Genomic DNA, 27,163 nt, shown 5'->3' with positions numbered 1-27,163 from the left:
CATCTCTGTCTCTGAGGTCAGGAAGGATGTGTTGTGAGATGTTTGGCAGCAAGGAAGGAAACACTGAGCTCATATTACGTAGGTTGGTGAGTGAGACTCCAGATGAATGAATGAATAAGAGAAAGAGAGGAGGAACCTTGGATTTGAAGTGTCCTGCAAGAGCACACAAGTCAGAAAAATCCCCTCCCGTCTCACCTCAGCCAATCAAACATACCCCGTCACCACCGGGCTTATGACCCACACGGGTTGCTATAGCAACAGCAGCCTGCCTCCCAGAGAACATGTCATGCATGTTAAGTGGTTTTCAGACGCTCGCTCGTTGTCTTGCACTCTTCTCTTAAGTAGACGTACAGTCACAGTGGATGAAGAAGCGCGCGTGGTCGACGACGCGAGGCCTCTGAAGCAGCAGAGGACGGAACTCGGAGTCGGACGTTGAATTATCGCTCGGTTTTTTTGACTTGCAAACAAAGAAAAGTGCTCAATTGGATGCAGAAACTCGGGATTTGTGTATTTATATATCTATATATACGTGTGTAAACGGTTTTCTTTACGTGTCTCATCTAAGCAGCCATCAGTTATCAGCGTAAAAGTCCAATTCTGCACACGGCGTTGTTTGCTGCATACAAAGAAGTGAAGTGAGATCCCCGCGTTAAATTTTTATACGGCTGCGAACTCGTTACGTTAGCCGTAAATTTCAGTTTGCCCGCGTAACGTTTTTATTCTCCCATCTGGGAATGTAATTCAACTTTTTTATTATTATTGATGAATGATTAGGTTTTAAGTTAAGTAAGCGACCACGTGGAGAAACATCTGCATTCCTATGACCAGATTTTAGCATCGGCTCAGTACGAGTGTGTTGTTTTCTTACTTTTAAATACAAGTTAATAAGAGTAACAACAGTCAATCTTTCCCCTATGCATAATGCGTAAACACACAATGTTTAAAAGGTAAAATAAGAGGATTCTTATGCAAGCGCAGCTCTGCGATCACTAATATTTGGCCTTTCAGCTGCGTCTGTAATTGTTTTGAAGTGAATCCACATGTTCATCAGTCAGTCACGGGGGGTTTGGCCCAAAGCATTGCCATGTATAATTCACTCTTCATCTTATTCTTCTATTGTTATTTAAAAAAAAAAAAAAAAGGTATTTATCCAGAGTTAGAGGGAGATTTTCAGTCCTGACGTTGGACAGAAGTGAGAGAAACCAGACGTTAATCCTGAAGAATACAGTCGTTGTGGAGACTCTTGCTGCAAATTATTCATAGACTCCGGTTGTAGCTTGTGTGTGTGTGTTTTGTGTGTTTTTGTGTGTTTTTGTGTGTGTGTTTGAAAGAGAGAGCCAAAGAGAGCCAGTGTGTGAAATGAGGAAATGCAATGTGTATTGAGGATTTAGTTTAGTTGTTGATCGATATCAGGGCAGGCAGACTTCCAGCTCTGTTGCACACACACACACACACACACACACACACACACACACACACACACACACACACACACACACCTAAAACCAAGTCAAAACAGTGAAACTGTTCCTCTTCAGGTCGCTCAGAGAAACAGGAACATAGATGCATGTTGGGGTAAAAATAAGCTGCAGATTCATCAGTGTGTGAAGTGTGGTGGTGGAGGAGGTGGAGGAGGCGGGGCAGTCGTAAAATTACATAATCCAGGGTTCCGTACTCTGCTCCCTCTGTCGTCAGTCACTCGTCTAAACTGCGCGTTAACTGCTATTTTGCGTCAAGCCAGGGCTGCAACTAATGATTTGATGTCCTTAAATGTCCTCTTCTGTCCGCAATACCAAATATTCCCATTTAACAGAGTTGAAAAATCTGAAAAACTTTGTTTTAATTATTGAGAAAAGTCTCTAAATCATTTAGTAATCCTTTTATTCATTGAATAATCACTGCACATCGACATCAAACCGTCTTCAAACGAGTTCACGCTGCGCTGATTAAACCCTGTTCGCTCCACAGGACACAGATTAGTTATTTTTAGGCGGAGGTCACCGTAACATTGTGCTAGTAAAGCGAGACGACTGCAAACAAGTGGGAGTTTGACTTAAAATATCACACAAAGAAGTGTTTGTAGAAAAGTGATTTCCACACATTCACGCAGCAGTTTGATGAGATGGATGCTTCGTCAACCTTCTGCTCTACTGGTGCATACTCACAAATAATCCCTCGTTGTTTCTGTTCAGAACCCTGACCCACTGAAGCTTCTTTGAGGTCAGGCCTCCGTTATTATCGCTGCATGGTTTTATTTTTCTGAGACGCAGATTTCTGCTCAGACCTTCGGCGATTTCCCACGAATCATCTCGTAATCGCGTTGTTTACCTTTGTTTTGTTGTTTATTTGTTTAGATCCACATTCTCCAGACTGTTGTTGTTGTGTGTGTGTGTGTGTGCCCCTGAGCTTGTGCTGAGAGGAAATGAGTCTGTCCCAGACTTCCTGTTTACAAGTTTTTCATGTTTTTATCCCACTCTTATTTTATTAAATAACTAAACTGCAAAAAAACATCAGCATTAATATTCCCCTCATACACTTTGTGCAGTCTTATGTGGGTTTTAATACATGTGTATCATGAATATCAAGGACCAGAATCAATCAGAAGCTCAGGATTATTATAAATATTAACACTCGGTCATATTTGATCATGTATTAATCAATTTGTCTAAAGGTGAAATGGGATTACAGGGTTTGTTTGGGATTACAGGGTTTGTAACAACTCATTTTCACCATGTATCTGTCAGTGTGTGTGTGTGTGGGCTCTGTTGCCCTTGTTGTTCCTCACTATTTAAATACACACTCTCTTAGCCTGCCCCCTACTGTTGCCCAGACCTACTTTCAGCACACACACGCACACACAGAGTGTGTGCACACTCACTCACACACACACTCTGTGTGCACAGAATCAAACCCTCAAACACAGTTTTAATTGAACATGACTCACACTCAGACTGAGACTCGGCCGAGGCGTAAAATGAGCGTCGGTGGATTTTTCTCGTCCCGTTTTTTCCCACACTTTTAAAGCTCAGTGAAGCAGTTTTCAAGTTCCAACTTTTTGACTCAGGACTTTGTGGATCATACTGCCCCTTGTGGTGCAGAGTGGCATTGCTTGAACTCTGCTCTAATTAGCATGTGAACAGGTCAACAGCTGATCTTTGTGCACCCTGATGTTATTGTTTAAAATGAGCAGGCCAGAATATTTATATATTATATATATATAAAAAATATAGATTTTTAAAAATATATAATATAATATAATAAAATATATAATATTAAATATATATTTAGTTTTTTCCCTTTGTTTATATTGGAGTTTTAAGCCTGTTTTTCTTTGTTTTTCTTGTTTATGAACTTCTTTGGCACTTTTGTCTTATTCTGTGCTGTCTCTAACAACTAAAATGATGTGAACACTGTTTTTTTACGTCCTTTTCACGTCCCGCCACAATATGTTGCTGTTGTAGTTCTGCAAATGGCCAGTTGGTGTCCTCCTTTCCCCACTTTCACCTCCACATTTGATCCATCAGAGTGACAGAGTGAGTTGTTTTCTCTGCTTCTTCGACACCTGTGACAGTTGTTTTCTCTTATTCTCTCCTCTCCAGGAGCTGAGGAGCATTAAGAAGCCCACGGTGTGGTCCATCCTGGAGGTTCTCCTCCCCGCCGCTCTTGTCCTTCGTGCACTTCCATCTCTTGGCGTTCCGGAAAAACACGCGCCCGGCCGTGAGGACACGCGACGTAAAAACACACGTTCGCACGCTTCGCCGCCGCCGCCGCCTCCCCCTCCGCGCAACAAAGGATGATCACCTCAGAGCTCCCCGTCCTACAGTGAGTGACGCATATCCACGTTTTTATCAGTTAACGCAGTTTTCAAATGTGTTAGAGCTGAAAATGTGTGTGAAATGATCACAGATTTGCCCAAATATCACACAGTAATCCTTTTAAATATGTCGTAATTATGTAAAGATGACCATTCTGAGATCAAAATTCGGCCGTAATCTCATAAAAGTGTCCTTGTCTTTCATTTCCGTCTCTCAGGGACTCGTCCAACGAGTCCGGGGCGACAGACGCAGTGGGGTTAAGTATGAGCATGAGTGAGATCGAAGATCCCGAGGCCAAAGGGAAGAAGAAGAGAGGGAGGCCTGGGAAACAAACCCAGGTATGAGACGCTGTAAAAGAATGTGTACGACGGAGTCTGCGTTTGTCTGTTTGTTTGTGTGAAACATCGTGCGTTTGTCTCCTCCGCAGTCGGCCAATAAGAAGCCTCGGAAGACGCCGGCGGACAAAGCCGTGACGCTGGCCAGAGGGCGAGGGAAAGCTAACGGCGTGGCCCAACACAACGGAGACGGGGGTGACCCGGTCACTCTGTTTGAAGTGGTCAAAATGGGCAAGAGCGCCATGCAGGTCAGTCAGTGAACAATCACATCAAGAATGTGTTTAACTCTGTATCAGACACTGAGGAGGTTGTGTGTTTCTGACTTTTAGCTCATAATTTTGATTTTTTTTTTTATCTCATAGGGTTGACTTTTTTTTTCTTTCTTTTTTCATCTCATAATTTTAATTTTTCTGTCTCGGAATTTTGACTTTATTCCTCATAATTTTGACTTTTTTCCTCATAATTTTGACTTTTTTCCTCATAATTTTGAATTTTTTCCTCATAATTTTGACTTTTTTATCTCATAATTTTGACTTTTTTGTCTCATTATTTTGAATTTTTATCTCATAATTTAGATTTTTTTATTTATAATTATGACTTTATCTCATAATTTCTACATTGTATCTCACAATTACAGCATTTTATCTCATAATTTCAACTTTTTTCTCAAAATTTCAACTTTTAATCTCACAATTTAAACTTTTTATCTCATAATTTCGACTTCTTTATCAACATTTTAACTTTTAATCTCACAATTTAAACTTTTTATCTCATAATTTCGACTTTTATCTCATAATTTTGACTTTTTATCTCATAATTATGACTTTATCTCACTATTTCAACTTTTATCTCATAATTTCGACTTTTTATCACATCATATAGATTTTTTAATCTCATAATTTCAAATTTTATCTAATTTTACTGGGAACTTGGTGTTTGATGCGTGTGTGTGTGTGTGTGTGTGTGTGCGCGTGTGCGTGTGTGTGTGTACAGTCTGTGGTGGACGAGTGGATCGAGTCATACAAACAGGACAGAGACCTGGCTCTGCTGGACCTCATCAATTTCTTCATCCAGTGCTCGGGCTGCAAAGGTAAAACTCTCACTCAAAACTTAAATTACGTATCTCATCTTTAATATTTTGATATAAATGTGTAAATCTTATTATCTGTGTAACCAGGAACTGTGAGGATTGAGATGTTCAGGAACATGCAGAACGCAGAGATCATCCGGAAGATGACAGAGGAGTTTGACGAGGTAAACGTCACCGGGTATAGATGGAAGAATGGATTCATTAATATATATAAATGTGTGTATATATATACATATAAATATATTTGCTGTGAAGATGCTGTGTACGTCAGTGTAAAATCCTCCACAGCGAAACATGAAGGCTTCAAAGATATTTAGTTGTTTCATGTTTATTTTATTTGTTATTTTTCATGTCTGAATCAATGATATGTAAAAGGGGGATATTTTCTGCTCATCTTATTTTTATTATCTTATTCTCTCGCTGAAGAATTAGAATTAGAAGAGTTTCACAGAGAAAAAGCAGAGCCGTGGATTAAAAGATGAAAGTAGAACGTGGAATTTAACCTCGACCAGAAAACGACAACATGTTCCTACTTTTCTGCGCTTGTGTTCCTCGCGCCTCGTCTTTGGACGGACGATCAGTTGTTTGTTTTAATCAGAGCTTTAAAGGTTTTCGACTGGAAACAGGAAGCAGATTTTCTCTGACGTAAACACTGGAAAGATTCTCTTTATTGAAAACACCAGACGCCGAAGTCGAACGTGATTTATTTGATCTGTTTTTGTTGTTTGTGTGTTTTTTTTCGTCAAAAACAGGACAGCGGAGATTATCCTCTCACCATGCCGGGCCCGCTGTGGAAGAAGTTCCGCTACAACTTCTGCGAGTTCATCTGCGTGCTGATCCGTCAGTGTCAGTACAGCATCATCTACGACGAGTACATGATGGACACGGTCATCTCCCTCCTCACCGGCCTGTCTGACTCGCAGGTTCGAGCCTTCAGACACACGTCCACGTTAGCAGGTGATGCACCGCGCCGCCGTTAAAATCGCTGATATCGACGTGTAAAAGAGGTTTTATTAGACGTGTTTATCTGTGTTTGCGTTAGCGATGAAGCTGATGACGGCGCTGGTCAACGTGGCGCTGAACCTCAGCATTCACCAGGACAACACGCAGAGGCAGTACGAGGCCGAGAGGAACAAGATCGCCGGAAAGAGAGCCAACGAGAAGCTGGAGCTGCTGCTGCAGAAAAGGAAGGAGGTAACAAAAAAAAACATCATTTTATCTGAGAAGGAACAATTCCCAGCCCTAGTTTAAATATTAAAATATTAAAATATTTGTCTGTAACTTTGTTTTTTTGTTTTCTCTTCACAGCTTCAGGAAAACCAAGATGAAATCGAGAACATGATGAACTCCATCTTCAAGGGAATCTTTGTGCATCGCTACAGGTACATGTTCGACGTTTATGCCCTAAAATTATTATTATTATTATTATTATAAAACCATTTTACCCTCAGAATTATGAGATTAACGAATAAAATACTATCTTATCTTAAAAAGTTGTAATTATGAGATAAAATGTAGAAATTATGAGATTAAAAGTCGAAAATTATGATACAAAGTAGAAAAATAATGAGATAAAAAGTAAAAATTATGAGATTTAAAGTTAAAATGAGACAAAAAGTCGAAAATTATGATACAAAAAATCGAAATTATGAGATTAAAAATCCAAATAATGAGATTAAAAGTGGAAATGATGAGACAAAAAACTAAAATTATGAGATTGAAAGTCATAATTATGAGATAAAAGTTGAAATGAGATTAAAAGTCGATATTATGAGATTCAAAGTAGGAATAATGAGATAAAAAAAATCGAAATTATGAGATTAAAAATCGAAATTATGAGATTAAAAATATAAATTATGAGATTAAAGTCATAATGATGAGACAAAAAGTCCTAAACTAAAACTTAGCGTTGACTTCACAGGGACGCGATCGCAGAGATCAGAGCCATCTGCATCGAGGAGATCGGCGTGTGGATGAAAATGTACAGCGACGCTTTCCTCAACGACAGTTACCTGAAATACGTGGGATGGACGTTACACGACAGGGTGAGAGCACAGTCGAACAAACAACAACAACAACAACAACAACACTGCTGCTTTGTTATTTACACAAACTCACTCTCTCACGTTTTCTCCTCAGCAAGGAGAGGTTCGTCTGAAGTGTCTGAAAGCTCTGCAGAACCTCTACACAAACCGAGAACTCTTCCCCAAACTGGAGCTTTTCACCAACCGCTTCAAGGTAAACGAGAACATATAAGAAACACACGATGTTTTTTGTCTTTTCTGATCACGGAAGCTTGTGTTTGTTTTTGACAGGATCGCATCGTTTCCATGACGCTGGACAAGGAGTACGACGTCGCTGTGGAGGCGATAAGACTGGTGACGCTCATCCTTCAGTGAGTCACAATCTCAATAATCTGTGACGTCGTCACTTCTTTGTTTTAGTAACGATCGAGCTGCTGTTGTGTCACTCTGTCTCCATAACTCATCTGTGAAGAGATCATTATGAGATATAAAGTCATGATTATGAGATATAAAAGTTGAAATTATCAGGTAAAATGTCTAAATTATGACCGAAAGTCATAATTATGAGATTAAAAAGTCATAAGAGACTAAAAAGTCATAAGAGACTAAAAAGTCATAATTATGAGAAAAAGGCTAAATTATGAGGTAAAGTCATATTATGAGATAATAAAAAAAAAGTCGTAATTATGAGATTAAAAAGTCATAAGAGATTAAAAAGTCATAAGTGATTATAAAGTCAGAATTATGAGATTAAGGCTGAATCCCAATACCACCCCTTAGCCCTCCCCCTTCCCCCTACCCCTTTGTCAGAGTTCCCCTTGGCCCTCAAAACAGAGTTGAGGGAGCGAGGGGTACGAACGTTCCCCTAAGAAATGAGACACACCTCCATTACGTCATCACGTCGTCCGGACTTGACGCTCGCGGACTGCTACATCAACAAGCCGATGCGATGCTTGTTGATGTAACAATCCAAATATGCCGTCCTCACAAGTAATGTCTGTTGCCTGGGCTATTTTTCTGTTTTTACGACTGTCCGCTGCTAACAAAGACATCGGCGGCGACGCTGTGAGGAGTGTTCACACACACAGTTACAGCGACTGCAGATCCGCTGCATTACCATAGCCACACACACACACACACACACACACACACACATGGTGCAGAGGGAGAAAGCTACTCGCAGACAGAGCGGAGGAGACAGAATCTCCTGTTCTGTCCTGAAGACATAACTGTGCACTCCGGCACAATTTGTTAATGTTAAAAAAAAATAGCGATAGCAGCTAGCTAACCACTTACGAAAGGAACGCCGGGATAGCATCGGCTACGACTAGCTAGTAATTCAAAACAAACTTGACTAGTGATTCATAAACACCGTTGACAATTGAAGAAGACCACAATACAATCATTACACATGACTGTCGTGATTAAAATACTGAAAATACATTGTGCGAGTCTTTAACGGCCAGCTTTCAAACTTCGCTGACAGGTGACGCGGCGGAAGCTGCGAAATTCCTCAAACCCTCCGTTTCAAGTGTGGTCCTGAGGAAGCTTCGTTTCGAGGGCTACGTAGCCCTACGGCTTGGCCCTACCCCTAAACCCTTATGAGAAATGAGACAGCCCTACACCTCACATGAACGCGCAAAAACAAGGGGTAGGGGGAAGGGGGAGGGCTAAGGGGTGGTATTGGGATTCAGCCTAAAAGTCATAAATATGAGAAAAAGTCGAAATTGTGAAATTAAAAAGTCATAATTATGAGATTAAAAAGTCATAATTAGAGAAAAATTGAAATTATGAGATGAAAGTCATAATTAAGGGATTAAAAAGTCATAAGTGATTATAAAGTCATAATTATGAGATTAAAAAGTTATAATTATGAGAAAAAGTAGAAATTATAAGATGAAAGTCATAATTAAGAGATGAAAAAGTAGAAATTAAGAGATGAAAAAGTAGAAATTATGAGATTAAGAGTCATATGAGATGTTATAATTATGAGCTAAAAAGTCCTAATTAAGAGATAATAAAGAGACATCATTGAAACTCTGTTGCAGGGGCAGTGAAGACGCCTTGTCCAATGAGGACTGTGAGAACGTGTATCACCTGGTTTACTCCGCCCACCGACCTGTGGCTGTCGCCGCCGGAGAATTCCTGCACAGGAAGTGAGTCGATTGTCAAGTCGAGAGCAACAGCGGCCATATTTAACGATTCATTTAATGTCATTTTAGCTTCTTATATATATACTGAGTCTGTCTCTCTGTGTCTGTGTCAGGTTGTTCAGTCGTCATGACCCACAGGCTGAAGAAGCCCTGGCCAAGCGCAGAGGGAGGAGCAGTCCTAATGGAAACCTCATCCGCATGCTGGTGCTCTTCTTCTTGGAGAGCGAGGTAAAGAAACAACACATTTTAAAGGCATTTTAGAGTCGTCGATAAGTGCTGGATTGCTGCGTTAAACTCATGTATGTGTGTGTTCAGCTCCACGAGCACGCAGCCTACCTGGTGGACTCACTGTGGGAAAGTTCTCAGGAGCTTCTGAAAGACTGGGAGTGTATGACTGAACTTCTGCTGGAGGAACCAGTGCAGGGCGAGGAGGGTACGACTCTGTCTCTGTCTCTTGTTCTTTGTCGTCTCATTAAATGTTCTTCGTGTTTTACTCATGTCTCTGTGTCCTCTCAGTGTTGTCAGACAGACAGGAGAGTGCACTGATAGAGCTGACTGTCTGCACCATTAGACAGGCAGCAGAGGCTCATCCACCTGTGGGCAGAGGCACTGGCAAACGGGTAGGTCGACTGTATATGTATATGCACACACACACACAGCAAACACCACCAACAACACTATCTCATAATTAAAAAAATTTAATTATGAGATAAAAAGTTTAGATTATGAGATAAAAAGTTGAGATTATGAGATACAGACATAATTATGAGATAGAAAGTGGAAATTATGAGATAAAAATGTGTAATTATGAGATAGAAAGTCGAAATTATGAGATAAAATGTTTTAATAATGAGATAGAAAGTCGAAATTATGAGATAAAAAGTCCTAATTATGAGATAAAAAGTCCTAATTATGAGAAAATTATAATTATGATAATTATGAGATAAAAAGTCAAGATTATGATATAAAAAATTATTATTAATTAAACTAATTAAAGTAATTATGAGATAAAGTCGAAATTATGACATAAAAGTTGAGATTATGAAATAATTCATAATTATGAGATACAAAGTTGAAATTATGAGATAAAAAGTCGAGATTATGAGATAAAAAGTCGTTATGAGATAAAGAGTCGTAATTATGAGATAAAAGTTGTAATTATGAGATAAGAAGTTGAGATTATGACATAAAAGTTGAGATTATGACATAAAAAGACACAATTATGAGCTAAAAAGTGGAAATTATGAGATAAGAAGTGCGCATTCTCATATTTATGACTTTTTTAATCTCATAATTTCCACTTTTTATACCTTTTTTCTCTAATAATTTCTGCATGTTCTCCAGTTGTGACATACAGTACATAGCAGCCAATATGATTTATCCATGTGTGTGTGTGTGTGAATACTCTCTCACCAGTGAGATTTACACAGATAACCTTTAGGATCACAGCAGAGAGAGGACGTCCTCCATCTTTGTTCCTCACACCGTTATCTTTGTGTTTGTTTGTCCAGGTTCTGACGGCGAAGGAGAGGAAGACGCAGATCGACGATAAGAACAAACTGACGGAGCATTTCATCATGGCTCTGCCCATGCTGTTGTCAAAGGTAAAGATTAGATTAAAGATTAAAGAAGACTTCACACTAACCCTGAGACACAGTCTCTGATTAATGAGCTCGAGTTTGATCTGTTTGTCGAAATCATTGATCACAGTGTGTTACTTCCACAAGTGTTATTGAGTTTACGTCAGTGTGGACTGACGTGTGTCGGATAATTAATTAAAAAGCAATTGACGCTTTTATGTAAGTGATTAACATAAAGAAAGCATGTAGTGCTGAAAATAAACTCTGAATACTGACTTTAAAGTCTGACTTTATTCTCAGAAATTTGATTTAAAGTCTGACTTTATTCTCAGAATTCTGACTTTAGTCTGACTTTATTCTCAGAATTCTGACTTTGAAGTCTGACTTTATTCTCAAAATTACGACTTTAAAGTCTGACTAAAGTCTGACATTCTCAGAATTTTGACTTTAAAGTCTGACTTTATTCTCTGAATTCTGACTTTATTCTCAGAATTCTGAAATTCTGAAAAAAATAAACTCAGAATTCTGACTTATTCTCAGAAATTGAATTTAAAGTCTGACTTCATTCTCAGAATTCTGATGTTCTCAGAATTGTGACTTTAAAGTCTGACTTTATTCTCAGAATTATGACTTTATTCTCAGAATTATGACTTTAAAGTCTGACTTTATTCTCAGAATTATGACTTTATTCTCAGAATTCTGACTTTAAAGTCTGACTTTATTCTCAGAATTCTGACTTTAAAGTCTGACTTTATTCTCAGAATTCTGACTTTAAAGTCTGACTTTATTCTCAGAATTCTGACTTTAAAGTCTGACTTTATTCTCAGAATTCTGACTTTAAAGTCTGACTTTATTCTCAGAATTCTGACTTTAAAGTCTGACTTTATTCTCAGAATTCTGACTTTAAAGTCTGACTTTATTCTCAGAATTCTGACTTTAAAGTCTGACTTTATTCTCAGAATTCTGACTTTAAAGTCTGACTTTATTCTCAGATTTCTGACTTTAAAGTCTGACTTTATTCTGCACATGTGTAAATCCGTCTCTGGTCTTTCTTTGTTCCCCAGTACCAGGCAGACTCAGAGAAGGTTGCTAACCTGCTGCAGATCCCTCAGTTCTTTGACCTGGACGTGTACAGTGCCGGGCGTATGGAGAAGCATCTGGACGCTCTGCTGAAGCAGATCCGTCTGGTGGTGGAGAAACACATAGAGCCTGATGTTCTGGAGGCCTGCAGTAAGACCTACAGCATCCTGTGCTCAGAGGAGTACACCATCATGAACCGCGTGGACATCGCACGCTCGCAGCTCATCGACGAGATGACCGACCGGTTCGCTCACTCTGTGGAAGAGCTGCTGCAGGAGGTGAGACGGGGAGGAGGAGGAGGAGGCGTGTCCTCATGTAGATATAAAGATATAAAGCTTTAAATGGTGTCTGTGCAACATCACTTGATTTTCTCTGCTAGGATCATGACATCATTACGGAAGAGGGTTAGGGCCACACAGGAAACCAATAAACTCATAATTCTGACTTTATTCTCAGATTTTCTGACTTTAAGCTCTGAATTCTGACTTTAAATTCAGAATTTTGACTGAATTCTGACTTTAAGCTCTGAATTCTGACTTTAAATTCAGAATTTTGACTGAATTCTGACTTTAAGCTCTGAATTCTGACTTTAAAACACAGAATTCTGACTTTAAATTCTGAATTTTGACTGAATTCTGACTTTATTCTCTGAATTCTGACTTGAAACTCAGATAAAACACAGAATTCTGACTTTAGACTTAGAATTCTGACTGAATTCTGACTTTAAGCTCAGAATTTGACTTTATTCTCAGAATTTTGACTTTAAACTCAGAATTTTGACTTTAAACTCAGAATTCCGACTGAATTCTGATTTTATTCTCAGAATTTTGACTTTAAACTCTGAATTCTGACTTTAAGCTCAGAATTTTGACTTCAAACTCTGAATTCTGACTTTATCCTCAGAATTTTGACTTTAAACTCAGAATTCTTACTAAATTCTGACTCTAAAACACAGAATTCTGACTTTATTCTACACATTCTGACTTTAAAAAAAAGAGAAGATTGTAGACACATTATTTATTAGGCTGAATTTAACCTAAGATTTTGATTCTTTTGTGATGATGATGATGGTGTTTGTTATTGTCCAGGCTGAGGAGGCGGACGACGATGACATCTACAACGTTTTATCCACTCTCAAAAGACTCACGGCGTTCCACAAGTAGGTTTTTTAAACTTGATGATTCAAATCATGGACTGGTCCTATGTCAGCTCTCTAAACTCCGTTGTTCTTAACTCTCTCTCTGTCATCAGTGCTCACGACCTGACGCGGTGGGACTTGTTCGGGAACTGTTACCGGCTGCTGAAGGCGGGCATCGAGCAGGGCTCCATGCCAGAGCAGATCGCTGTGCAGGCTCTGCAGTGTTCACACTACTCTGTTCTGTGGCAGCTGGTCAAGATCACAGAGGGAGCACCCAGCAAGGTACCTGGGTTATACACACACACACACACACACACTGATATTAATTCATTCATATGCGACATCTGGCTCATGTGTGTTTTTGCAGGACGATCTCTTGGCTCTGAGACGAGTGGTGAAGTCTTTTTTAGCCGTGTGCCAGCAGTGCCTGTCCAACGTCAACACTCCAGTCAAAGAGCAGGTGAACAACAGTTTATGTTTTTACTGTTGACACAGTGTGTGTGTGTGTGTGTGTTTTTACCTGTGCTCTGGTCTCCCGCGCAGGCGTTCATGCTCCTCTGCGACCTCCTGATGATCTTCAGTCACCAGCTGACGTCGGGCGGCAGAGAAGGCCTCCAGCCGCTCGTCTTCAACCCGGACGGCACTCTGCAGAACGAGCTGCTGACCTTTGTCCTGGACCACGTCTTCATCGACCAGGACGACGAGAGCCAGAGCATGGGTGAGAGACGGAGAGGGAACGCTTTAGATACACTACCGTTTTAGTTTTTGTGTGTTTTCCATTAAAAGTTAGGCTTTTTTTAATCAAAAGAGTTGCAAAATGAATAGAAAATATAGTTTTTTATGGGTTTTCAAATCATCCAATAGCCTTCTAACGCCATTAGCCATTTTTTTTCTCAGAATTTAATTTTTTTTTCTCAAATGTTTTTTTTTTCTCAAAATGTTTTTTTTTTCTCAAATTTTCTCACAAAACTATTTTTTCTCAAATTGAATTTTTTTTTTTCTCAGAATTTTATTTTCTTACTCAAAATTTGTCAAATTCATTGAAAAAAACTGCTTTTCCTTATAAAATAAGGACATTTTTTAATATCTTTTTTCCTCAAAATGTAAATTTTCTAAAAAAAAAATGTTCTCTAAATGTTCATTTATTACTCGAAATGTGTTAAATTCATTGAAAAAAATGATATATATTTTTTCTCAAAATTGTAATTTCTTACTCAAAATGTGTTAAATTCATTGAAAAAAAAGTGTTTTTCCTTCAAAAATAAGGAAATTTCTTCGTGAGCCCAGTGTATTTATATAAATGAGTCATTTCTTGTCGTCGTTCCTTCAGAGGGAGACGAGGAGGACGAGGCCAACAAGATCGAGGCTCTGCACAAGAGGAGAAACCTGCTCGCTGCGTTCTGCAAACTCATCATCTACGACATCGTGGACATGCCTGCAGCCGCCGACATATTCAAGCACTACATGAAGGTTTGTGCTCACACTTTAGACATCAGTGAACGCTGTGTGTGGTGCTGTGCTCAAAGACGCTAACGCGTTCTCCTCCGTCTGTGTCGCAGTATTACAACGATTACGGCGACATCATCAAGGAGACGCTGAGTAAAACTAGGCAGACGGACAAGATCCTCTGCGCTAAGACGCTCATCCTCAGTCTGCAGCAGGTAAAGACGCTCACACACATACACACGGAAACACGTCCAGGTTTGTCTCGCTGTGTTCTTAAAGTGTGTGTGTGTGTGTTCCAGCTGTTCAACGAGCTGCTCCAGGATCAGGGTCCAAATCTGGACCGGACGTCGTCTCACGTGAGCGGCATCAAGGAGCTGGCTCGTCGCTTCGCTCTGACCTTCGGCCTCGATCAGATCAAGACCAGAGAGGCCGTGGCCACGCTGCACAAGTAAGAACATAAACACAGTTATGAATTATTATTATTAATGCTTAACTATAGCGATGGGGCCGATCCGATCCAGTATCGGTATCGGGTTCCGATACAGACGTAATTCACGGATCGGGAAAAAATCCGATCCATGTGTAAAGATTTCCGATCTGATCCATCTTTTCTGCTGAAACGTCTCCACAAGTGATTCCCTGACTCTGCTAGCTGGCTGCAAAAAGTGGAACGGATTTCCTGAACGGAAAGCGTGTCTCAATGAGACGCGGAGTAACGATGCACGATCCGTTCGTTAAATCCATTCCACAGTTTACAGCCAGCTAGCAGGCGAGCATGATTGATCAGGACGTAACCAGGAAAATATATTATAATATTAAAGCATCCATATTGGAATAGTGTCCACAGATATTCAAATTCAGGGATCGGATTGGAAGTGAAAAGAAGTGGATCGGTGCATCCCGACTTAACTAATGTTAATAGTGTGTACTTTTATTATAAAGTGTTACCGTTATTTAATAATTTACTTCATATTTTTCCCTTTTTTTTTTTTTTTTTTAAATTAGGGATGGAATAGAGTTTGCGTTTAAATACCAGAATCCTCGAGGATCAGAGTTCCCTCCCCTCAACCTGGCCTTCCTGGAAGTCCTGAGCGAGTTCTCGTCCAAACTCATTCGCCAAGACAAAAAGACGGTGTAAGTTACCAACTTAAATAATCCCACTGTGTTACCTCTCTGTGTAATTAAATTAGATTATATTAAAAACAAACTCTCTTCTCTGTCGCCTCAGCCACTCTTATCTGGAGAAGTTCATGTCGGAGTCGATGTCGGAGCGTCGTGAGGACGTTTGGCTGCCGCTCATCTCCTACAGGAACAGTCTGCTGACCGGAGGAGACGAGGACCACATGTCCGTCGTGTCGGGATCCAGCAGCAAGACCGGCTCGGTGCGCAGCAAGAAGGGTCGACCGCCGCTGCACAAGAAACGCATCGAGGGTGAGTTAAAACCTCAGAGTTTACAGGGAATAAAACGTCGGAAAAACGTGGATCAGTGTTTGTCAAGCGTGGAAATGATGATGTTCTCCAACATCTTTGTTTTTGTCCACAAACCAAAATTATTCAGTTTTAATGATTTCTTTCTTCGTCTCCAGAGGAGAGCAGCAGCGTGGAGGGCTCGTGGCTGATACGCAACGACACCTTACAGACACCGGGGGCGCTGCAGACTCCGCAGCTCACCTCGACGGTGCTCCGAGAGAACAGGCCGGCGGAACACATGCCGGACCCCGACTCGGAACCTGGATCGGAGAACGACTTCGTGCACAAGTGAGTTCACGCTCACGTCCGTTCTACGAACACAGACATACTGAATTTAATATTTACGATGCATTTGGGTACGTTAGCGGCGGTTAGCGACGTTTACGCACATTAACGCATGACGCGTTTCCATGACGACTGACGGAAAAAGACCTTTTTACCAGTTAGCTCCGTTAGCTCTTTTTACCAGTTGGCTCCTTTTACCAGTTAGCTCTGTTTACCAGTTAGCTCCATTAGCTCTTTTTACCAGTTAGCTCTGTTTACCAGTTAGCTCCGTTAGCTCTTTTTACCAGTTAGCTCCGTTTACCAGCTAGCTCTGTTTACCAATTAGCTCTGTTAGCTCCTTTTACCAGTAAGCTCAGTTTACCAGTTAGCTCCGTTAGCTCCTTTTACCAGTTAGCTCCTTTCACCATTTAGCGCCGTTAGCTCTGTTTACCAGTTAGCTCCATTATCTCTGTTTACCAGTTAGTTCCTTCAGCTCCGTTTACCAGTTAGCTCCGTTAGCTCCGTTTACCAGTTAGCTCCGTTAGCTCCATTTACCAGTTAGCTCCTTTAGCGCAATTTTCCAGGTAGCTGCGTTAGCGTGCCGACAGTGAAACTGGAGCGGTTTAGTGTTACTTTAGTGTCATTTTAACAATCGGGAGTCAAGTAAACATGACGTCACGCATGCATCTTTTTCCGGGTCAATCGTCACGGGACAAAAACGCGTTGTGCGTTAGCGTGCGTGAACGTTGCCCAGCACTAATGCTCCGTCCTCAGTCCTCAGATGCAGATGTCGTGGCTCGGACAGCAGAAGATGGAGGAGGTGAACAGGAAGGACCGGACGGGCATGAACTACATCAAGTCACGCAGCAATCAGGGCGTCCGGCAGACTGTGTACGGCTTTATTTTCTTTGTTTTTCTCAATTCACTTAAAACTCTTCAGTCGTCTTTAAATGTAAACCACCTCGACTCTGTGTTCCATGACTTAATCATCATCGAGTATCTCTTCAATAACGTCCAGTTTGTTTTTGTGACGGTTGTCTTTGAAGTCTTTTAATAAGAAGTCGTTGTCGTTGCCTTGGATGTTGTCGTCCTGCGATAGATTACAGATAACACGACACACGTGTTCAGTATCTTCTTCAACTCGTTCCATACTTTGAAGATGAAGCGGCTCACAGATTTTAATCCAAACTGAAGGTCGCTGCAGGAAATAATCAGAATAATCATAAAACCTGCTCTTTAGGCGCGGGTTAATGGAGGACGACGCTGAGCCCATCTTCGAGGACGTGATGATGTCGTCGCGGGGTCAACTGGAGGACATGAACGAGGAGTTTGAGGACACGATGGTCATCGACCTGGTCAGTAAAGAAAAAATTAACATTTAACACTTAATGTTATTTCATGGCTCTACGTTTAATCTCTTACTCTCTCTTTCAGCCGCCTTCGAGGAACAGACGAGAACGAGCGGAATTAAGACCGGACTTTTTTGACTCGGCGGCGATGATCGAGGACGAGTCGGTAAGGATTTGAATAATAATGAGTTAATAGATGAGATTAATTTGAATAATTAAACCTGAAACATTAGTAAATACTATTAAAACTGAGGTTTTAAAACCTCAATTTAATTACAGAGGCCGTTAAAAGTGCAGTATTTATGTTTTCAAACACATAGACGATAGACACTATAGTTTATACCATGATGTAAAGGCCTTGTGCGTCTTCCACCTCGTCTTTCGCCAAAATAACAAAGCAAAACTTAATTCTCTTGCAGAATATCTATAAAATAATAATAATAATATAAATTATTAATATAATAATAAATATAAAAAAATTAAAACGGAAAATAAATGACAAAAAAAAACCCACCAGCTGACCTAAGCTCTTAACTGAAAACAAGAGAATATGGCTTCTCGCTCCTATTACTGCTGCTACCTTTTAATTTAGGGTTCAAAATAGCAATTTTTCCCAAACATTAGTACAATTATTATTCAGATTTAAAGATTCTACTACTAAATTAATACGAAAAAAACTAACCGGGTTAGGGTGTATTATTTTTAATTCACAAGGGTCTTCTGTTCATTGAGACATTATTGTCTTTGGTGCCCTCTAGTGGCGAGTTAAAAATATCCATCCATCCAATCTAACTTTATTTATAAAGCACTTTAAAAACAACAACAGCTGACAACAGACCGGTGTACATCAGAGATAAACAAATAAAGAATAAGAACAAACAATAAAAAAAATACACACAATAACACAAATAAAACATGAATATAGATGTTTTCTGACTCTTTTCTGTCTATTCTCTGTGGTTACAGGGATTCACCATGCCCATGTTCTGATCCAGAGAAGAGGCCCAGGATCCTAATCCAGAGTAAACAGATGAGGGGTGGGGGGGTTTGGGGTTTGGACGTGTGATCAGCTGATCAGCTCCTGCCAGCCAAACTCTCCACAAGAAGAAGAAGAAGAAGAAAAAGACATTTGTTTGAAGTACTTTTCTCTAAGAACATGATGGGATGGCTGGATCTCACCTTGGACGCATTAAGCGAGCATCTGCTCTGTTTTTATCAGCCGGGGGGAGGGGGCGGAGCCGGAGGTCGCTCATCATCGTTCTCTTCATCCTCCTCCTCCTCCTCCTCCTCCTCCTTGGTTTTAGCTCTTATTAGCGGTAGCTCTGAAGGCTGCTACGCCAACCGAGCACTTGGCAGTTTTTACGGTTCTCTGTTCAACACATGTACAGTCGTTTTGTCGGCGGCCCGCGGAGCATTGACGTCGCGCTCTCCTGACCACGCCCACGCTCTTCTGACCACGCCCACTTTCTCTCGGCGTCTCACGTCTGGTTTTGAAGAATTGAATTTGATGAGCGGAGATCTGGATTCTAAATGTTCTGTATCTTTGATCTTATTATCATCTGTGTGTGTGTGTGTGTGTGTGTGTGTGTGTTTACAGTGTGGGTCCACACACACACACACACACACACAGCAGGGGTCAACAGCTGCAGTCTGACAGAAGTGATGATGTAACCGTGTTGTCGTTCGCGTGTTGTCAAAGCGACAGAAGCCCCGCCCCCTCTCTCTCTCACACACACACACACACATTCTGAATAATGGATTTTTTGAAGAAAAACAAAAAAGGTTTTAAAAGAGGAGGAGAAAAAAAGAGAAAAGATCAACATATTTTGAATTCTGTAGCCTTAGTACTGAAGTTTTAAATCGAGTGTTTCTGTTTTTCGTCCGATGTTTGTACAGCTTTTTTCTTCTGTGTGTTTCTCGTTTGTTGCCAAATTGTGGCCTGACATATTTACAGTGTATCCCCACACACACACACGCACACACACCTCTCAGTCATATCTAACGGTTAGCTCAGAATCAGTTCAGTCTTTTCAGCAGATGACAGTGTTTTCATTCAAAGTTCCTCACATTTCTCTCGTTTATTTGTTTTGTTTTGTTGTTGGTTTTTTTTACACCTGCGAACAGTATTGAAGTTGAAGATTGGTGGTCGTCGTCGTCGTTCTTGTTCATATCGGTGCAGTGATGGCTCTTTTTGTGTCCTGACAGCTTTTTCTTTGAATGTGTTTTTTGCCATAATATTTTCCCACCTCGCCGTTTGTTTAACGTTTACTTTCTCCTCGTTCCGTCACTCGGTCGTCGTCGTTCCCCCGAGCGTCGGAGACGATCGGATCTTCTCTGCAGTGCAGTTGACATCGGTTAAAAAATGCTCTAAAAGCCCGTTTTGTTTTTTTCGTTTAAACTAAATTCTTTTTATTAATAAAATAAAATCTGTATTCAATTTATGGACATTTGCAATCTTTGTTGAATACGGTTTTATGCTTTTGTCGGATCCAAAATAACCAGAGACGCTTGTTGTTCATGATTTTACTGAAACTAGAACTCAATTTTCTTCACAGATTTATGAACAAAAACTCTTCAAATGAAAATATGCTCGTGTTTTCACGATTTATTTTACAGACGGAAGAACACAGGACAGACGAGGAAAGAAGAAGGGAAGGCACAGTTCCTGCATGTGGTGAGAATGACATTTTCTTGACCTAAAGACAAACGTACATAATACGATGTATATCAGCGATACGGTTTGTTAATCTGCCTTTTGTCGTCCTGTGATAATCACAGCTACACGTTGTGACCAATATGGCCGCATGGTGGTGAAATGTGATCAGTTTTCCTGTTAGTTTCTTGCATAATAAGTGTAAAAAAAACACAATATTATTCACACAACACCGATGTTTTCTCCCCTTAAATCCATGATAACCCACTCGGTACAGGATGTGTTGCATCCATGTGCTGCTTGTAGTGGAGCGATAACCGTCATAAAGTCACCGTCTCACAGTATCGCTGCAGTTTCGCTCGATCGTGTTGTGTTGACGTCCGTTTTCACAGAGGAATGTTGGCGTGCTTCTTCCACGGGTTGACTTGCTTCTTGCTGGCGAGCACCTCCAGGTCTCTGCAGATCTTCTTGCGCGTGGTCGACGGCTCGATGATGTCGTCGACGAAACCTAAAAAACAACAAGCGTATACGGTCACGGAGACGTCGTAAGACGTGGGGAAAACAATGGTGGAAATTGGAAGAACGTACCTCGAACGGCTGCAGGGAAAGGGTTAGCAAACTTCTCCACGTATTCGGCCTCGGCCTCCGCCTGGTTCTCCTTCCCTCTGAAGATGATCTGAACGGCGCCCTGAGAGGAAAACGTGAATAGGTGAAGAGTCAAATATGGTCAAACCGATCGGGACGGAGAGAGAGAACAAGTGAGTTTGTACCTTGGCGCCCATGACGGCGACCTCTGCTGACGGCCAGGCGTAGTTCACGTCTCCTCTCAGGTGTTTGGAGCTCATCACGTCGTAGGCTCCTCCGTACGCCTGAGATTCATGAGGAGGAGGACTTAATGGCATTTAAGTGACGTCATGTTTACCACTTGGCTCCCTTAGCTGCATTAGCTCCTTTTAGCGCCGTTAGCATTAGCCTACAGTGGAACTGGAGCAGTCTGTTTATTAAAGGAAAAGAGCAGCGCTACAACGTACCTGTGTTACTGCGTTTGTATGCCTCTGTTTTTAAAGTTTAGAGTTACTTTAGAAACTGATTTTAACAATCAGGAGTCACGTAAACATGACGTCACGCGTTCCGGTCAGTCTTCATGGAAGCGAGCCGTTGACGCCCAGCACTAATTTTCGGCCATGTTTTCATTGGAGTTTGTTTGTACGTCCGTCTGTTAGTTAGCAACATAAACCAAAAAGTCACGGACGGATTTGGATGAAATTTTCAGGAAATGTCCATGTCAATGGGACCAGGAACATGGGCGTGATCCGTAGACGCCATCACTCGCTGTCTGACCCAGACACGCCAGCAGGGAGTATTTTGTAGGCAGTGAGCTGCCTTGGTGGAAGTCTGCGCTCACCGTGTGCTTTTCTAGTTTTACAAATGTGAATTAAGTACCGATGGAACAAAAATTCAGCATGGGACAAGCCATTAAAACAAAAACTAGAAAAACAGACGGGTCAGACATCGAGTGATAGCGTCTACGGATCACGACCAAGATGTAATCACTTGTTCTGGGTCGCATTGAAAATCCAAATCCGTCGGCGACTTTTCGAGTTAAAAGACAAACAAATAAAAAACAAACTCCGGCCACAAACAAAAACAGAGCAAGTGAGGAAAAAACATGGTGTAGACAAAGAGATAAAATACATACACAAGTGAAAATACGCACATTTCAAGCCGTACACGTAAATGAGTATAGAAGGAACGTTCCAGGTTGAATTCATTCTTGTTTTGGACCAGTTTTGGTTCAAACGCTCGGCTCAAATTAAGAAGAACTAACGCGTTTATACTGCGATCACAACACCAACAATCTCTGGCACCGCCCACAGACTCTTAAAATTACTTATTTGTGTCGTGAAAGGTACCACAGTCATGTTTTGAATCAAATCGTTGTGGAAAAACACCTAAAGGGTAAAGCTTAATCCCACTGAAGTTTACTTTATCGGCAAACATCTCTATGCGTTTCTATTTTTAAGATAATGACCGAGCTTGTTGTTATTATCTTAAAACAAAGCTATCTATAAGTGTTTTTACCTTTCTTGTAATGATGGTGATTTTCGGGACGGTGGCCTCGGCAAAAGCGAACAGCAGCTTCGCTCCGTGTCGGATGATTCCTCCGTACTCCTGAGCCGTACCTGTTGTTTACAAGCGTTAGTCAGGTTTGTCCGTCACAGCTGATATTTATTTATTAATTTAGAAGAAGAAGAGGAGGAATGAAAACCTGGCAGGAAGCCCGGCACGTCCACAAAGGTGATGATGGGAATGTTGAACGCGTCGCAGAAGCGTACGAAGCGAGCGCCCTTCACCGAGGAGTTGATGTCCAAACAGCCTGGTGTCAATGACGGTTAAAAAGTTAATATTTCAAAAACATCCCTTACAAGTAGAGCTCCAAATAACGACTATTTTCTCGATTAATTGATGAATCCTTCAGTCCAGAAAACGTCAGAAAACGTTAAAAAAACGAAATGACGATGTCCTTGTTTACGTGGAGCAAAGAAACAAAGAAAATATTCACATTTAAGAAGCTAAAACGATCAGAAATCTTGTTTTTAACTCACCTGAAGCGACTTTGGGCTGATTTCCCACGATGCCCACCGTGCGTCCGTTCATCCGTGCAAAACCCACCACGATGTTCTTGGCGTAGTTTGGCATAATCTCAAAGAAATCTTTCTCGTCCACGATCTGATAGGAATTAAAGTCACTAAATAAGCATTATAAGCAATAAGCAAGGGTTAATATGCGTGTGTGTACGTACTGAATGGATGATGTCCAACATGTCGTAAGCTTTGGTCGACTCAAACGGGACGATGGTGTCCAACGCAGGTACGAGACGATCGCTGAGGCAAAGACACACGAGACATAAATAAATAAAATGTAAATGTTTTTCCCTCCCGAAGACGTGCAGGCGGTGAAGGTGACCGACGTCACCTGGGGTCGTGACACTCCCCGATGGGGGCGCTGTCCTGGTTGCTGAGCGGCAGGAAGTTGAAGAACGCTCGCAGAGAGAGGAGAGCTTCTACGTCGTTCTCAAACGCACGGTGAGCCACGCCTGAGAGAAAACACCGCAACAGACAGAGGTTAGCGTTTGTACGTATACATTACTGTTCAAAAGTTTGGGCTCACCCACTGCAAAATGAATAAATAATATTGTTTTTTATAGGTTTTCAAATCATCCAATTAGCAAACACAATGTACCATTAGAACACTGGAAATGGGCCTCTATACACCTATGTACATATTCCATTAAAAACCAGACATTTGCAGCTAGAATAGCTGTATTTTTTCCCCTCAAAATTTAAATTTTTCTCCCAATAATTTTTTCTAAAAATGTATTACTTTTTATTTTATTTTTTATTTAAAAAAAAATTTCTCAAAATGATATATTCTTTTCTCAATTTTTTTTCCCTTTTTTTTTAAAATTTTAATTTCTTACTCAAAATGTGTTAGATTCATTGAAAAAATGTGCTTTTCCTTCAAAAAATAAGGACTTAAAAAAAAAGAATTCTCAAAATTTTGATTTCTCTTCTAAAAAAATAATCCTCAAAATGTAGGTTTTTTTTTCAAATTTGTAATTTCTTAATCAAAACGTTAATTTCTTACTCAAAATGTGTTAAATTCATTGAAAGAGGTGCTTTCTCTAAATGTAGGTTTCTCTAAATTATATTATATATATATAATTATATTTTATAAGTGAGCCCAAACTTTTGAACAGTAGTGTATGCTTTGTGTGAACTCGGATCATTATTAAAACCTCCAGCTTTTATTTAAATCACATAGTTTGAACTTCAAACAACTATTTTCATCACTGATTAATCTGTCCTTTATTTTCTCGATGAAATGATGGTTCTCTAACGTCTTTGTTTTTGTCCACAAACCAAAATGATTCAGTTTTAATGATTTCTTTGTTATGTGGAGCAAAGAAACAAAGAATATAGTCACATTTAAGAAGCTAAAATAATCAGAAATCTTGTTTTAATCATGAAAAAAAGCTTCAAATCGATTAAATCAATTATCAAGATCAAGCTAGATTAAATGCAAACTAACCAGACACAGAAGTGTGTGTTTTGGCTCCGCCCAGCTCCTCCTGCGTCACGTCTTCGTTGGTCACAGACTTCACGACGTCAGGTCCTGTGATGAACAGGTACGACGTGTCCTGTGCGCACACACACACGAGGAAGTGTTTTAAATATACTGACAGTTTGGGGGGTTTTAGTGCGTTAGTCGTTACGCTCACTTTAACCATGAAGGTGAAATCTGTGAGAGCCGGAGAGTAGACGGCGCCTCCTGCACACGGACCCATGATGAGGGAGATCTGAGGGACGACTCCAGACGCCAACACGTTCCTCTAGAAATGAGAAATCAACGTTTATTTTCCCATCACTGACAAGAGAGCGACGAAATATAACTGAAACGCGTCCACACCAGGAATATATCTGCGTATCCAGCCAGAGACTCCACGCCCTCCTGGATCCGAGCTCCTCCAGAGTCGTTCAGCCCGATAACCGGAGCTCCGACGGTCATGGCCTGGTCCATGATCTGAGCACAGAGAATGTGTCAGAATACAAACACATTAAATATTATAATATAGATTATTATCTGAGAGCACACTGAGCCAAACCTTGCAGATCTTCTGTGCGTGAGCTCCAGACAAACTGCCACCAAACACTGTGAAGTCCTGACAGGAAACAGAGGAGGATTAACGTATAAATGTAGAATTTCCTTCTACAGTATAAAACATGCGTGATGTGTTTTGTACCTGACTGAACACGTAGACCAGTCGACCACTGATCCTGCCTCGACCCGTCACGACGCTGTCGCCTGGGAACTGCGGCGCGGAGGAGATTTTAGAAACCAAAGAGAAATAAAGGACAATAACAATAACAATACCCACAGACTTCTCCTGAGCCCCGTTACCTTGTTTCTGTCCTGTTCCATTCCAAAGTCAGCGCAGCGATGCTCCACAAACATGTCCGACTCCACGAAGGACTCTGGATCCAGCAGCAGCTCCACTCGCTCCCTGGCTGTTAGTTTACCCTGTGAGGAGGCATTCACAGCTGCAGTGACACTGGCCTCTCATGGTACTACTTCTACATATGAAAGATTTATACGTTTATCTGATATTAAAGTCACAAATTACCATTTTATCTATGCGTACATATATGTATTACACGTGCAGGTACAAAAACACAGGAACATCTATACAGGTAAGTGAAGTACTTCATTTTAATTCCTCTGTGCAGCTCTTCCACAGACCAACGTCCAACTTTTCTTCTAAATGCTCTAAAAAATGTTTAATTACCTCTTTATTTCTCAGGTTAAATGTCAAAGTGTCTGCAGGTTTATTAACATTGCATAACCTTTTGCAAACAGAGTAGCACTAATAATCCTAATCTACAGTAGCGTCTGTCAGAGGCACAGCTTGTGAACAGGCAAGGCAGGCAACTGCTTGGGGCCCCGAGCTGATAGGGGGCCCCCCCGACACGCGGAGCCTGCAATGACATCTCAGTAGTAAACCTCCCTAAAGGGGCCCCACCTCACTTTAACCTGTGTGAAGTTATCGTTCTGCAAGTTTTTTTTCAGTTATTTACAGTATTTTATAGTTCTATATATTTATATTGTTTTATAATGTGGGTTCTTTACATTGTAATGCATTTTTTTTACTAAGTTTATATAGTTTTTTAAAGCCATTTACAGTATTTTATTGTTCTTTACATTTATATTTTCACATACTTTTTAATTACAAGGTTTTTCCATGTTATTTCATTAATTTCGAACACTGGTTGGAAGGAAGGGCCCTCTGGGAATTTTTGCTTGGGGCCCCTACAGACTTTAGAATCGCCTCTGTCGTCTGTGCATGGAAATCACCATGTCAAATTGTCTTGACTGTAATATTAGTAATATCCAGGCGCCATTTTTCATATATTTAAAGTATTATATGTAAGACTAGCAGTGTGTTTGACAGGTTACTTGAATGTGTGTTTGTGGGTCGCTGACTCACAACACTTGAGCCAGGCATTTCACCAACCAATTAAAGTATAAGTATAATCTCACAAAGTACGTGAATACATTAAAAACACAGTGTTGTTGTTGTTTTTGTGTTTACCTTCTTGTGTTGGGCATCTATTCTGTTCTGACCTCCACCGGCTAGCGCCGCCCTCCGTTTAACGTCGATTCTCTCTTTGACGGACAGGTGGCTGACCGAGTACCAGCGTCTGTCCCGGCGCAGCTCCGTCTGCGGCACAGCCGCGGCCAACGCGCCATGTTTCGCCTGCGCCAAACTCCTGAAAGACGTCCGCAAACCGCTGAGGAGTCCGCAGCTGCTGCGAGCCACAGTGAAGGCCGCCATCTTTGCTTGTGCCTGTTCTCTGACGACAGAGACCCCGGCGGAAGAACAGGCAGGACTTTGAACCAATCAGGACAGAGGGGGTGAGCCCTGTCAGCCAATCAGAGACCGGTATGTTGGAGCTCAGGCTGGTGGGCGGGGCTTGGAAGGGATCGGGTTTTCCTGAAAAGTCAACGATTGAGGAGTTTTGCCCCAAGTTTAGCCTGTCAGGCAAGTCCTGCCGCTCAGGCTTCAGTCTACCAACCCTAAACAGATCCATGTGTTATATAATAATTATAATAACATTATAATAAGCATTAGTTGGTTTGTATCAAAGTCAAAATAATTTTATTTCCATGTAATCTGAGCAGAAACAGCATAAAAAGTAATACTAAA

General features: G+C 40.8%; 2 protein-coding genes across 2 annotated transcripts in view; one reads left to right on the top strand and one right to left on the bottom strand.

The window, feature by feature from the left end:
- stag1a (STAG1 cohesin complex component a) overlaps positions 1-18,767 on the top strand; it is a 34,784-nt gene extending 16,017 nt beyond the window's left edge. Inside the window, exons 2-32 of the mRNA XM_083892324.1 lie at positions 3,600-3,822; positions 4,033-4,153; positions 4,243-4,398; positions 5,144-5,240; positions 5,328-5,404; positions 5,993-6,197; positions 6,283-6,434; positions 6,549-6,622; positions 7,162-7,285; positions 7,380-7,478; positions 7,556-7,635; positions 9,313-9,420; positions 9,531-9,645; positions 9,733-9,850; positions 9,934-10,037; positions 10,929-11,021; positions 12,062-12,355; positions 13,166-13,236; positions 13,329-13,497; positions 13,583-13,675; positions 13,759-13,933; positions 14,546-14,685; positions 14,775-14,876; positions 14,961-15,109; positions 15,667-15,795; positions 15,890-16,092; positions 16,248-16,419; positions 17,170-17,286; positions 17,636-17,750; positions 17,830-17,910; positions 18,711-18,767. Of these exons, the coding sequence (XP_083748450.1) occupies positions 3,794-3,822; positions 4,033-4,153; positions 4,243-4,398; positions 5,144-5,240; positions 5,328-5,404; positions 5,993-6,197; positions 6,283-6,434; positions 6,549-6,622; positions 7,162-7,285; positions 7,380-7,478; positions 7,556-7,635; positions 9,313-9,420; positions 9,531-9,645; positions 9,733-9,850; positions 9,934-10,037; positions 10,929-11,021; positions 12,062-12,355; positions 13,166-13,236; positions 13,329-13,497; positions 13,583-13,675; positions 13,759-13,933; positions 14,546-14,685; positions 14,775-14,876; positions 14,961-15,109; positions 15,667-15,795; positions 15,890-16,092; positions 16,248-16,419; positions 17,170-17,286; positions 17,636-17,750; positions 17,830-17,910; positions 18,711-18,734 (3,786 nt within the window). The 5' untranslated portion in view covers positions 3,600-3,793 and the 3' untranslated portion in view covers positions 18,735-18,767. The remainder of the gene's footprint in view (positions 1-3,599; positions 3,823-4,032; positions 4,154-4,242; positions 4,399-5,143; positions 5,241-5,327; positions 5,405-5,992; positions 6,198-6,282; positions 6,435-6,548; positions 6,623-7,161; positions 7,286-7,379; positions 7,479-7,555; positions 7,636-9,312; positions 9,421-9,530; positions 9,646-9,732; positions 9,851-9,933; positions 10,038-10,928; positions 11,022-12,061; positions 12,356-13,165; positions 13,237-13,328; positions 13,498-13,582; positions 13,676-13,758; positions 13,934-14,545; positions 14,686-14,774; positions 14,877-14,960; positions 15,110-15,666; positions 15,796-15,889; positions 16,093-16,247; positions 16,420-17,169; positions 17,287-17,635; positions 17,751-17,829; positions 17,911-18,710) is intronic.
- Positions 18,768-20,340: 1,573 nt separating this feature from the next.
- On the bottom strand, positions 20,341-26,805 carry pccb (propionyl-CoA carboxylase subunit beta). The gene is made up of 15 exons (XM_083892538.1): positions 26,549-26,805; positions 25,360-25,479; positions 25,202-25,270; positions 25,064-25,120; positions 24,868-24,981; positions 24,680-24,790; positions 24,490-24,598; positions 23,374-23,494; positions 23,201-23,282; positions 23,004-23,127; positions 22,667-22,774; positions 22,480-22,580; positions 21,168-21,266; positions 20,986-21,085; positions 20,341-20,905 (listed from the first exon to the last, which is right to left on the bottom strand). The coding sequence occupies exons 1-15, from the start codon at positions 26,789-26,791 to the stop codon at positions 20,784-20,786; spliced, it is 1,680 nt and encodes a 559-aa protein (XP_083748664.1). The 5' UTR covers positions 26,792-26,805; the 3' UTR covers positions 20,341-20,783.
- Between the last annotated feature and the right edge of the window lie 358 nt (positions 26,806-27,163).

Source organism: Microchirus variegatus (genome assembly GCF_963457635.1).
Source record: "Microchirus variegatus genome assembly, chromosome: 7".
NCBI classification, from domain to species: Eukaryota; Metazoa; Chordata; class Actinopteri; order Pleuronectiformes; family Soleidae; genus Microchirus; species Microchirus variegatus.
The sequence above is the reverse complement of the archived record's forward strand: the minus strand, read 5'-3'. Positions and strand labels throughout refer to the sequence as shown.

Bases quoted from the DNA above. Each gene is read 5' to 3' on its own strand.
- pccb (XM_083892538.1), bottom strand. From the start codon at position 26,791: ATGGCGGCCTTCACTGTGGCTCGCAGCAGCTGCGGACTCCTCAGCGGT. The intron at 21,086-21,167 runs GTACAAACTCAC...TTTTCCTCTCAG, and splicing joins TCGCCGTCATGGGCGCCAAG to GGCGCCGTTCAGATCATCTT. The intron at 20,906-20,985 runs GTACGTTCTTCC...GTTGTTTTTTAG, and splicing joins TTTCCCTGCAGCCGTTCGAG to GTTTCGTCGACGACATCATC.